Source organism: Lytechinus pictus, chromosome 3 (assembly GCF_037042905.1).
Source record: "Lytechinus pictus isolate F3 Inbred chromosome 3, Lp3.0, whole genome shotgun sequence".
NCBI classification, from domain to species: domain Eukaryota; kingdom Metazoa; phylum Echinodermata; class Echinoidea; order Temnopleuroida; family Toxopneustidae; genus Lytechinus; species Lytechinus pictus.
The window spans coordinates 19,403,695-19,416,900 of record NC_087247.1 but is presented as its reverse complement, the minus strand read 5'-3'; the positions used below and the strand labels follow the sequence as shown (position 1 = coordinate 19,416,900).

At 39.8% G+C, this 13,206-nt stretch overlaps 1 protein-coding gene across 1 annotated transcript; it reads left to right on the top strand.

Moving 5' to 3' along the window:
* The first annotated feature begins 6,281 nt into the window (after positions 1–6,281).
* On the top strand, positions 6,282–7,613 carry LOC129255814 (allatostatin-A receptor-like). Its single transcript, XM_054894143.2, has one exon. It carries the CDS (start codon positions 6,282–6,284, stop codon positions 7,611–7,613), a length of 1,332 nt encoding a protein of 443 aa, XP_054750118.2.
* Positions 7,614–13,206: the final 5,593 nt, after the last annotated feature.

Below are 13,206 nucleotides of genomic sequence, written 5' to 3'. Positions count from 1 at the left end.
TTGATTGGCACAAGTTATATGCAGGCAGCGCACTGCTGATTATTTTTAACCGGCGAAGCTGTTGGGAAAAGGGTAGTTAAAAGAAAAGATAAGGAAGATGATATGATTGTGCTTTGTTGGGGATAGTCTTTCCTTCCTGTTGCTAATATTATATCAGTGTATATTTTTTTTAAGCGGCGCCTTTTCTTTATTTTACATTTTTTTAGGGGGGCATGCGCCCCCTGTGCCCCCTGAATCCGCCACTGGAAAGGGTCGTAGATGGGATCTGTATAATTGTCAAACATTCCAGGGAGGTTGTTGGGAGTAGGAGGCAAAAAGCGATTTCTTATATAACTTTAAGTTTAAATGTACATTAGCTTTAACTCTCTCTTATATTCAGAGGAAGGGAATTCCAATATTTTGGGCAGTCAATATGAAAGTGTTCTGTGCTGTATATACGAGTCCTTGGCAAGTGGTACAAATTGATTTGTACATAGTTGAGTTATGGCTACTTTAATTATTTACTCGAAATATATTGTTAAAACGGAGGTTAATTCGTGGTTGTTATACTGGTATATGAGTATCCCAAGATTCAATTGATAATTCTCATTAATTAAAAGTCAAAACAGTGGTTTTCCTTTGTAAAAGATGTTGAATTTGATATAGAACTGTCATATTGCATGCGTGAAAAAGTTAGTCGTTGAAAGTAACAAGGGGACGCGGATAACTTTTGAAGGGTTACCGTTATACAGTGCGTCCCACAAAAAACGAAACCGAGATTTAGCGATGATTTATCATAACTTAATCATAAATGCAATAGACAAATGACATACCATATTGTAAAGCTTAGAATCTCCTCTTTCATCTGAAATTACTTAGAATATTCCTCATTTACGCATGAGTGAGCAAAAACAATTTAAAAAAAGGATACCAAAAACTTATTTGGCGGGGGGTATTTGAATTTCAAAAGAAAAATGACATGCCTAAAAAATTCAATATCTGCTCTTTCATTAATTTTGATACCTTAATCACAGAAAATGGTCAAGAAGTAAAAAAGTTCTGTTCCCTCGAAACGATGCTTGTATTTCCATAATTTCATTAAATAAACGTGTTTTCACAGGTTTCCCAATAAAGCTATCACACGGTTAACAAAAGACTTAATGCATGGCTGATCGTCAACAAAACGGAGTCTTGAGTGAGTCTGGACGATAGCCTGTAAAACCTCTTCATTTTATGAAATTCCCGACCTTTCGTTGGAGAACGCGAACGCTAATTTTTTGCGACGGTAGTTGATTTTGGAAGAGACTTTTGGGTCCGTCGTCATGGTCGTAAAACTCTGTCCTGCAATGCAAATTGTGTGACATGAGATTTTTTTTCGTTTCGCATCTGGAACGGAAACATTCAATCTGCGTTTCGTGTGCAAAATTCTGGTTGCTACTATGGTAACAGCGATATATCCGATTTAGGACGACTTTTCAAAGCCACATTTGGTTCATCCCAGAGCTCGAGAGGCCGCCCGGGGGGGCCCACTTCCATTGAAGAGTGGATACCAGGCGCGACCACGCGTAAAAAGGGAAAGAGTACGTTACGTATTGGCCTATGTAACGTTATTGTCAAAAACGATGTTTAAAATACCGAAAAGGAGGATATGTTTTCAATACTTGTAGGGTTTCACAAGCTAAATACTTGTTAAGAGATGCATTTTGATAATCTGGAAAAGCCTTGCTTCCCGTGTGTAGGGTGCTTTTCGAAACCGCATGGTCGTGCCTGGTATCCACTCATTAATGTAAGTGGTCCCCCGGGAATTCGAATCTAATCCCCCATTTCTGGGGAAAGTAAAACATAATGCCCATTACATTGTGTGCTTGAGGCATATCGTTTGTTTAGGAGTAAACAAAAGAAAAAACGTGTTCAGACGTATACATGCTGTGTACATAATCAACGCATGCGAAATGGTTTCGGCTGGAGAGGTGATTTGACCCATGGAATCAATTGCCAGCGTTAACTTTTGTGTTAGGGTACCCTAATATTAGCGTCCGTGAGGATTGCGAAAGGTGGCTATTGTTGAAATTCAAGCCTTATTTCAAATAACCAGAACTTTGTTATTTCTTGACCATTTTCTGTAATTGAGGTATCAAATTAAAGAGCAGATATTGAACTTTTTAAATATGTGGTTTTCTTTTTGAAACCCAGATACAACCCGCCAAGTGACTTTTTGGTATCCCCTCTTCAAATTCTTTTTGCTCACTCATGCGTGAAGGAGAAATAATCTAAGTAATTTTAGATGAAAGAGGAGATTCTAAGCTTTACAATGGTAGGTCATTTGGCTATTGTATTTGTGATTAAGTTATGATAAATCATCGATAAATCTCGGTTTCGTTTTTTGTGGGACGCACTGTATAATATGATTTCATTAATAACCCATCTGTCTAGAATACAAATTACATCAATTTCTATAGCCAACCACATTATTGAAGTTTCTGAAAACAATCTTGGTATGTTTCTCGACTCGAATAAGATCGATGGTACTCGTATTCAATACATTTGTAAATCTGTACGGTATCAGTCACGCAAATATTTGACTCTTGACGCAACCGAGAAAATTGTTCATTCATTGATTTAATCTCGTCTTGATTTCGGCAATGCACATTTATTTAATCTACTCCAGTCTCAAATTACTCGTTTGCAAAAACTACAGAATTCTGCTGCTCGTATAGTGACCCTTCGTAGCAAATTTTACCCACATCACTCCTGTTCTTAAATCTTTACATTGGTTGCCCATGAGTGAACGCGGCAAATTCGAAATCCTGTAAGGTCCCCTCACACCTAACCGAATTGCCAGAAATATGCCTTGCGATGGCTGGCGAAAGGCAATTTTTTTCTTCATCGTTTTCAATGGTAAGTGATAGTAAATCATATTTACCCTTCGTGTTTGGGTTCGTACACCTTCTGAACTGACAGCTGCGATTATTCAAATTCGCGCGGAAATTTCGAACAAAAATTTCCGACGAATTGAAAAATCGTTGGTCATCTGTTTGAATTCGCATCTCTTATTTAGTATGCGGTAATCGTTCGTTTATCGTTCGTGCGTTATTGTCGCGCATAGTCCCCCATCGCGCTTTTGCCAAAGTGGACCGATCTCGAAAGAACCCTTATTATCGAAGCAACACGATGACACAAACGTACAAGAACGCCCGATCTATTCCCTCTTCTTCGTTTAAAATCGCACACCATATCAAACCATTGCTCACTGTTCGTTCGTCTTATTGGGTTATACCAACCTTTCGCTCGCCTTCGGCTGCAATTTAATCAAAGAGGTGAACCGAAATATCGATATCCTTCGCATGTCATATTTATCATTAGCTTACCGTTCGTTGATAACATTTGACAATAGTTACTGATCGTATGATTTGACGGAAATTTTATTTGAATTCGTTGAATTCGCGTGCATTTTTCCCATTCGTCACCCTTCGTCCGCCTACATTCGGTCAGGCGTGAGGGGGCTTTTAACTGGGCTCTGCTCCACAGTACAACTCTGCTCTACACACCATCTTGGCTTCTACGCTCCATATGCAGTGAATCTGGGCCACGTCTTATACAAAGAGTTGCGATTGATCCGATCGATCGCAACTATGGACGGACAGCAATGTCAACATCTATACTATGCATGTTTACTACGCATGTTTCTAACTATGATGTATATTTATGCATTCATCGTTGTCTTGAAAATTCAGTGTGCTTCTTTTTGTTTACAAAGGACATTATGCACATTTCCTGTAGAAAAAAATATGACACTGATGAATTCAATAGAGTACCGATTGATTGGATCAATCGTAACTCTTTGTAAAGCCCCTTTCACAATTGACGTACGACCATTTGCGACCTTTTGGTCGTGCGTCAGGCTGCAACAGGCATCAATCGCTAGTCATCTCATAAGATCGCACAGAGGCTTTCACAGTTGCAACAGCTGTCGTACAACAAAAACAACCAGTAAACCCCGTTGCACGAGTAAGTCGCATATGCTCTTATTGTGCTCGTGCGATCACATGCGAGTGTTGCACGAGGGATTGCGAGTGGAACGGTCGCATACATGCGAATGAAACGGTAGTGCAATGTTGTAAGCCGTTGCGATCGGTCTTGCAACAGTCTTATGGCCCATATTATTATCGCAACCAGTCGCAAGACAGGTCTCTGTACATGTAGGTCGCTTTCACATGTGCAAGTGTTGTACGACCTCCAGTCAAGTAAATGCGACTACTTAGTCGTGCCACCTCTCGCACCAAGTCGTACAACGTTGAACAACACTCGCACGATGATCGCCCGAGCGATGGTACGACCCCGGGTACGGCCTGATGCGAGTGAATCGATCGTATTTGATCGCGTTCGGATTTTGAACATGTTCAAAGTTCAGATGTGACCAGTCACGACCACCTCGAGTTCGTGCGACCGTCTACAACGACTGCCAGTGCTCGCAAGACACCAAGAGATCGATCGTGCAACAACAAGAAAAAACTGTTGCAGGCGGTCGTAAACTGGTCGGACATCAATTGTGAAAGGGGCTGAACGGTCGCATGCAAGCGCATGCAACGGTAGTGGAATGTTGTAAGCCGTAATTTCGATCGATCTTGCAACAGTCTTATATTATCGCACCCAGTCGCAAGACTGGTCTCTGTAGGTCTCCAGCACATGTGCAAGTGTTGTACGACCTCCAGTCGACTAAATGTTACTATACTTAGTTGTGCCACCTCTCGCACCAAGTCGTACAACGTTGAACAACACTAACACGATGGTCGCCCGACCGATGGTACGACCTGTTGCGAGTGAATCAATCGTATTTGATCGCGTTTGGATTTTGAACATGTTCAAAGTTCAGATGCGACCAGTCACGATCACCTCCGACCACCTCGAGTTTGTGCGATCGTCTACAACGACTGCGAGTGCTCGCAAGACACCAAGGGATCGATCGTGCAACAACAAGAAAAAATTGTTGCAGGTGGTCGTAAACAGGTCGTACGTCAATTGTGAAAGGGGCTTTAGACAGGGCCCAGGTCTTCTTACAGTTCCAAAATGTAAAACAAAATGTGTGTGTGTGTGGGGGGGGGGGGGGCATTCATCCATGCAGGACCCTCACTTTGGAATTCCCTCCCACGAGAGATCCGAGATAGCAAGAGTGTCGAAACATTTAAGATTAAGCCAAAAACCGACCTCTTTAACTCATTTTATCGATGATTTTCTGTTACTTGTAATTTCGTTTGCCCCCCTTCACTTGTGCGCCTTGAGCACCTCTTGCGAAATGGATATGGCGCCTAACAAGTTCCATAGAAGTTCTAAGAGAGCTGAAGCACACTAGTAGAAAAATATCGAGGGATGCTAAACAAAATGAGATGTCTGAAAAGCACTTAGGGCCTCTTTTTTCAAACCTTAGCATACTGATTTTATTGAATTTGATTTGTTGTTCAAATCCATTACTTCCGTACCTTTTAAATCGTTTAATTCAAATACACTATCATCGCCGCAATAATGGCATTTACGGCTTGTCTGGGAGCAGAAATTCTTGAAAAGATTCCCATTAACCGCTTTAGTATCAAGTTTTCGACTATTCAGAGTACATTTAACAAAAATGAATGAACGCCAGCTGCATATTTTGTTGAAAGAGTCACTCATGTATCACGAAATTAAAATTCCATATGACAGTGAAGGTTGGAAGAAACTTTAATGAAATCTCAAAAGACTTTTATTTGAGTGATTTCTTTGACAGATATTCAATTCCGGAAATAACTGATATTTTCTTTCCGTTTAGAGTAAGTTATGGTTTCACCGTTTTTTATATCTTTTTAACATGTCAGGAAGTTACCTGTACATTAAAAAGAGAGGCATTTTTTTTTTAATTGTAAGCACAGTCAATATAAAACTAGAAAAGGTGGAATTCAATATTGAAACATTGCTATCCAGGGCCTAGAAATAATGCATTGATCGTAATAGATGACACAGCGGTAAACACCACAGACTATATAAAAGTGAAAGCTTGGGAGACTACATCAGCTCTTCAACAACTATCAGTCAAACGCCAATCGGTAAGTCTTAAATATCATTTATATCTTATTGAAAATTTAATCGTTTTTGAAAATTAAATCAAAAGAAGTGTTATGAAATTAATTACAACAAACAGAAACGATCCCCGAAATTGGATATCGGTGTCTTGTTTATAAAGATTTTCATTTGAGCTAAGAAATAAAATTATCTTTTTAATATTATTTTTCCTTTTTATTTCATCAGGAGGACGTATTTTACCATAATTGAAGATGAATTTCAAATTCTATTCCACAATTATCTACCTGGTGTTGGTTAAAGATGAATCCCTGGCCACAAACCAATCAACGCTTCGTCTCGGAGGAACATCGGCTTCTCCAGGATCAAGTCCATTCGCACATAGCACTGGCAAAGAATCAACGGGTCGACCAAACGAATTCATCTTCACCACAAGTTCAAATGTTTTAAGCAACGATGATCTCTCCTCCGACTTTTTATTGAATTTTACTTACGAGGAAGACCGCTCCGAAGAAATGCAACCAAAGACTTTATTTCAATGGTCTTGGTCAACAATGGAATGGCCTTGGTGGGTCATCTTACAGATGGTTTCTGCGATTCTGGGGATACTGGGGAACTTCCTAGTCATCCTTGTGGTGTTCTGGAAGAAATCCTCCAGACGCTCCACTGACATCCTGGTGGGCAATCTAGCCCTTGCAGATTTCTTGTTATCCATCGTGATGATTCCCCACCCGAAAGCTCAAACAATGCCTTCGAGTGTTGCGGGACATCTCTATTGTCGCTTGATCTTTTCTCCTACGTTACATTGGATGCTAATCACGGTATCTTCTTATCAACTTGTAGCCATATGTTTCGACCGCTACTTCGCGGTTGTCCATCCTCTCACCTTCAATCGCATGGTCACAAAGAGGCGAGCGTGTATTTGTACAGCTCTTGTTTGGTTGACGTTCATGCTCGCAGGAAGCAGGCCCATCTTTGGGATCTATGTTGAAGACCTCACTGGACGGTGCGTTCGTAGAGAATTTTCAGTCGAAGGCGACATGGCCTTTGCTGCTTACAACATCTGTCTACGCATTGGTTTGCCAACTGTACTTATCCTTCTCACCCAAATTCTAATAGCCAAGAAACTTTACCGAGAGGCCCAACATTTCTCCAAGATCTTAACAGAAGGATCTGCCAACGCTTGTAAGCCATCAATTCATCTGAAAGCTCGTACTCGCGTTCTCAAGATGATGCTTATTGTCATAGTTGTATTCATCATTTGCTGGGCACCGTCTCAAATTGCCTACTTCTGCGCAAAAATGCGGTTCGGCACTGCTAGAAATTACATTTGGAGTCCACTGCATCGTTTCTTCCAAAACCTGGCTTACTTCAACTCGTGCGTGAATCCTTTCATCTACACTGCCAGGAATCCAAGGTTTCGTAAAGCACTCAAAGGCATCTTTATCTGTTCCCGATCAAGCCATGATCCTGTCTTTGGACACGAAGTGGAGACATCCTCTAGCGTACTTCCGTCTGTCCAAGCATCTGCTTTTGCAGATGGCAGTGTACTTACAAACACCATGCGACTTAGTCATCTTCAGTAGGATGATGCCATTTGTTGCGTCCTGTATAATACGGCTTACAAAATTATGCCAAAATTTTATTAACATTGATTGAGGAATACGATCGATCAATTAGGAAATTTAACTATATAGCCTTTTTTTTAAGGTTTTAATTTACCTTTGCCTTAATTAATATGGATGGCTTTGTGATAGCTATTGGATATTAGAATGAAGCAAGTTGCAAATTGTGCAACTTTGCACTTAAATACGTACAATACGCATCTGTTTTGTTGTTCATTTATGTAATAGTTAATGTAGGACTGTTATAGAGAGCGAGAAAGTTTTGTCAACGCTAAAACCAATTATGTAGATTAAATATTTATCTCATATATTTTGCAAATAGTTTAATGTGCAAAAACAACTTGATGTTTTGAAGACTTATTTGTAAGAATCTTGGGGAAAGCCCTGATCTTTATTAAATTGATACGCCGGTCACAGAAAGGAATCAATACGATCATGGACCGACTACAGGTCCATGATACGATCTTCTCAGATAATCTGTGGCGCGCCCTCTCCTCTAAACCCGTTGAACTTTGCAGGATAGTTCACCCTTCATCAAAAGCAGACAGATGGGGTGGGGCAAGGGACATGGACCCCCAAAGTTTCGAGACCAAGAGAAGGTTGAAACCGGGAAAGAAAAGAGCGTGGAAAGTGATAACATTTTCTTAATTTTATTTCAAAATCTAACACAAAATTTTTTGTATAAAGTTTTGTATTACAAAGTTTACTACTAAATTACAAAGAAACATACATCGCGAAACGGTGGTCATGGAGGGGGGGGGGGGGGTCATTAGAACGCCCCGTCTCCGAAATTCCGAAAATGTTAATAAATACCAGTGAGTATTGAGTTTAACTTTTTTTAGGGGGCAGCTATGGAAGAACAAGTCTTAGTATAAGACTTCAATAGCTGTCTCCATCCACGCTAAATATGATAAATATGTATGTGTCATGTTTAGTGCAATGTATTATGGTATTTACTTAATACATAGGCCCTGTTACAACCGATAATCGCACCAACACATAATGTCGCAGATTGCGACATTATGCCAAGAGCGTCCGACGCATAATGTCGCAGTCAACGCATAATGTCGCGGTTTTTCTAACGCATAACGTCACATGTCGCAACGCAGAATGTCCCAGCGGTATTTTCTTCAGGACTCGAGCTACAGATAAGATATAAAATATGCTTTCACTAATTTTTTTGAGAAACGAGAAAGAGAATTAAGTGATTTGGAAATCAGGATTACTCTTTGTATGGATATTTATCGGTTCATTGCCATTTCGTCTACTGCCTTTTCCCCTACTATCGCATGGTCTGATATAATTTCGTCTACCATTAGTTAGTCAACTATCAACATAGTCCAATAACCATTTCGTCTAATTACCATCTCGTCTAATAGCCAGTTGGTCTAATAGCCGTTTTGTTTATTATCATTTAGTCTAATTGTATTTTTTTTCAATTGGTCCAATATCCACTTTGTCCAATATCATTACGTCTATTACCTTTTGGCCTAATAGCAAATTGGTCTAATAACCACTTGGTCTACTCTCATTTCGTCCATGTTCCATTTGGTCTAACTTCAGTTGGTTCGCTATCACTTTGTCTAAACCCATTTCGGCTAACAATCATTTGGTATCGTTGCCATGGGTCCAATCACCGGTATTTTCTTCAGGACTCGAGTTACACAACTAAACAGTTGACGGCAGCGTGAGCCGAAAAATAGATTTTGGATCTAAGAACTGGACACTCTTTTAATGTTTTGTAAATTGTAAAATGGATGGGTAACTAGGTATCTTCCTACATTATTGTTAATAATGCGAGCAGAAGTTTTTTTTTTATATTCTGATCTGAAACTGGATAATTCAAGCACGTTATAAATATATAGAATAAGCTGCGTTAATTTAGACCTAGAATTTAGGCATTTTGAATACATGTTTTAATCATTTCATTTTATTTACTGTTTTCCGTTTCACAATGTTGTATATAATAAACATATCATAAAAATAAAGAATATAACCAAAAAAAAGCGATAGCTCAGTCGGTAGAGCAGGGGTTTCGGATTCCGCTGACCCGGGTTCGATTCCCAAGTGGTGCGCTAGTGCCCTTTGGTAAGGCATTTATCCTCATTACCAGGTCCCTCGGAGAGGACCTTAAGCCGTTGGTCCCCTGGTTGCTTGCTCACAGGTATTCGTGCTTTCTTAGCAGTCAGGTAGAACCTCGGTATAACATAACATAACATCTTATAAAACACAATAAGGCCTATAGATTTGATAAACACAATTAATGACATTAAGCTGCCTTAAATTATTATTTTTTGTATATTAGAGTGAAACGGAGGGACTGCCGAAAATAAGCAATGCTTGTATGTGAGGCCAGCCCCAAAACTTAGTTTCAATACCTAATTTTACACACATGCATAAATATAACTTCGTAATAGTAAAAACAGTAATAGTAATAATTATCGATGTACCCTTTGCAAAGCAAATCAGAACTGAAAAAGCATAAAGCGAGAGCGAAGCATGAGCTAAAAATACTTCATATTCCAGTCCGAAAAGGGGTAAATTTATGCACTTTTTCAAGCACTATGCATGAAAATTCTGAAGTAGATATGGATGCCAGCGCGAAGCGAAAATTTTAGCCTATATAGTACATGGTGATTTTTTTACCTGGTTGCTAAGAAAGCATGAATGCTTGTAAGCAAGCAACCAGGGGACCGACGGCTTAAGGTCCTCTCCAAGGGACCTGGTAGGAAAATGACTATTATGCCTCACCAAGGGGCACTAACGCACCAATTGGGAATCGAATACGGGTCACCGGAATCAGAAACCCCCGCTTTACCGACTGAGCTATCGCGCCTCTTTTGAGACATGAAATTTTTTTTTTTTAATTTTCAAAGTCTTCACCTCACCCTATTTTATTCACTCTTCTGTCTCCTCTTATTTTTCCTCATTTTCCCTCCTCTCTTTCCCCTTCTTTTCCCTTTTCTTTCGTTCCCCTTCCTTTTCCCTGCCTATGCCCTGTCGGCGGATGGTAAAGGGTTTTTTTGCGCTCGCGAGCTGATCTGAACCACAAATCAGGAGTAGTACTGCAACAAATCGGCAATGATACATAGAGTCACCGTAGAGGTTTAGTGCCAGTAGACCATTATGGTTATAAGATGAAATGAATATGCCTATTGGACGAAATGATGATTAGACGAGATGGTGATTAGACCTATTGGTGGTTGGACCCATGGCAAATCTACCAAATGATTGTTAGCCGAAATGGGATTAGACAAAGTGATAGTGAACCAACTGAAGTTAGACCAAATGGAACATGGACGAAATGAGAGTAGACCAAGTGGTTATTAGACCAATTGGCTATTAGACCAAAAGGTAATAGAAGTAATGATATTGGACAAAGTGGATATTGGACCAATTGAAAAAAATACAATTATACTAAAGGATAATAAACAAAACAGCTATTAGACCAACTGGCTATTAGACGAGATGGTAATTAGACGAAATGGTTATTGGACTATGGTGATAGTTGACTAACTAATGGTATATGAAATGATATCAGACCATGCGATAGTGGGAAAAAGGCAGTACCGTAGACGAAATGGCAATAAAACCGATAAATATCCATACAAAGAGTAATCCTGACTTCCAAATCACTTATTCTCTTTCTCGTGTCTCAAAATACTTAGTGAAAGCATATTTTATATCTTATCTGTAGCTCGAGTCCTGAAGAAAATACCACTGTGACATTATGCGTTGCGACATGTGACATTATTCGTTGACAATTTGCTGCGACATTATGCGCCCGGGGGGGGGGGGACTCGACCAAAAAAGTGGTGGGGGTGTGCCGCGGGCGAGACAAAAAACGGGGGCCTTGGAGCGGGCTTATTGTAAAAAGGAGGGTCCTCGGATCGGCCTTCGGAACTACAAATGTTTGTGAAAACGGGGGTCCTTGGAACGGTCGCCTGCGTGCGAGTGCGTATGCATCCCTATGGAACGTGCATGCAGCTGGGCTGCGGCACGACTGCCGGGCGCGCTAGCGCAGAGGCGATGGTCAGACAGCGAGCTGCGGTCGCTTTTCACCAAAATTGCGACCAGAACGGCGTAACGGAAAATATGCGAAGCCCTGGAGCGGATTTTTTTTCTTCTTTTTTCTCGAGAAGAAGAAAATGCTATGCTTTAGAGCGGCTTTCTTTGTTCTTTTTCTCAATAAGACAAAAATGCTATGCCTCGGAACGGAAATTTGAGTTTAAAAAGGGGGTCCCCTCCGCGGCACATACCCACTATGCATTATATACTGAGTGCCCACCCCCCCCCCGGATTATGCGTTGTGACATGTGACGTTATGCGTTAGAAAAACTACGACATTATGCGTTGACTGCGACATTATGCGTCGGACGCTCTTGGCATAATGTCGCAATCTGCGACATTATCGGTTGTAACAGGCCCTTCTACATTTGTGTATTTCTTATTTACTGTGAATGAAATGAAATGAATTGAACTGAATACTGCATTGTTATTATTTTCCCCCTTAGTTCCTTTGGTAAGCTTGGCCTAAAGGAGGTCTTAACGTTATTCACAGTAAGAACACTGCTAGATTTTTTAACTTTGTTTACAATATATTACAAACTTTTATCTACATGTATATATTTGTTTAACAGTTTGCTAAATACACTCTAAAAGTGCTCTAAAGTGCTTGTATGTGACTGCACTACGAGTGCTGATTTTCTAGTTTAAATTTGAACTAAAAAAATCAGCACTCGTAGTGCAGTCAATATGCAAGCACTGTAAGTGCTAAATTAGCACTTCATTTTTTATAGTGTAATATTTATTTTTTCACCATACAAATTAGAGGAACACAAATAAAAATCAATTACATAAATCGAGACAAATCAATCATAACCCCCAAAGTAGCCTATTTTTTGCAAATTGGTAATAAAAATGCAAATAATCTATAGAAAAAAATACATAAATCAAACCTTTTTAGGAGTATAGTTGTATGTATGCTTACAATGAAAAAGAAAAAAAAACAGCTATGAAAAAAAGAGACCAGCTAAGAAGCGAGGATAGAATGACGCTGATTTCTCGAACAGAACGCAATTAAAGGAACACTATAGGAGATGGAGTGTAAGCAGAGATTTGATTTCAGGGATGATAAATGCTTGGTCATGGATGATAAAAAAGACTGTACAAAGATGTATGGGGGTGGGGCGCCTTGAAGAAAGGATAAAATACAACAGACAATTAAAGGAGACAAAAAGGGGAAAAAATAATAGTGAAAAGAAAGCGAGAGAGAAAAAAAAATGAGGAAAGGGTCGTAGATGGGATCTGTATAATTGTCAAACATTCCAGGGAGGCTGTTGGGAGTAGGAGGCAAAAAGCAATTTCTTAACTTTAAGTTTAAATGTACATTAGCTTTAACTCTCTCTTATATTCAGAGGAAGGGAATTCCAATATTTTGGGCAGTCAATATGAAAGTGTTCTGTGTAAGTGCTGTTCGAGTCCTTGGCAAGTGATACAACGTGATTTGTATATAGTTGAGTAATGGCTACTTTAATTATTTACTCGAAATATA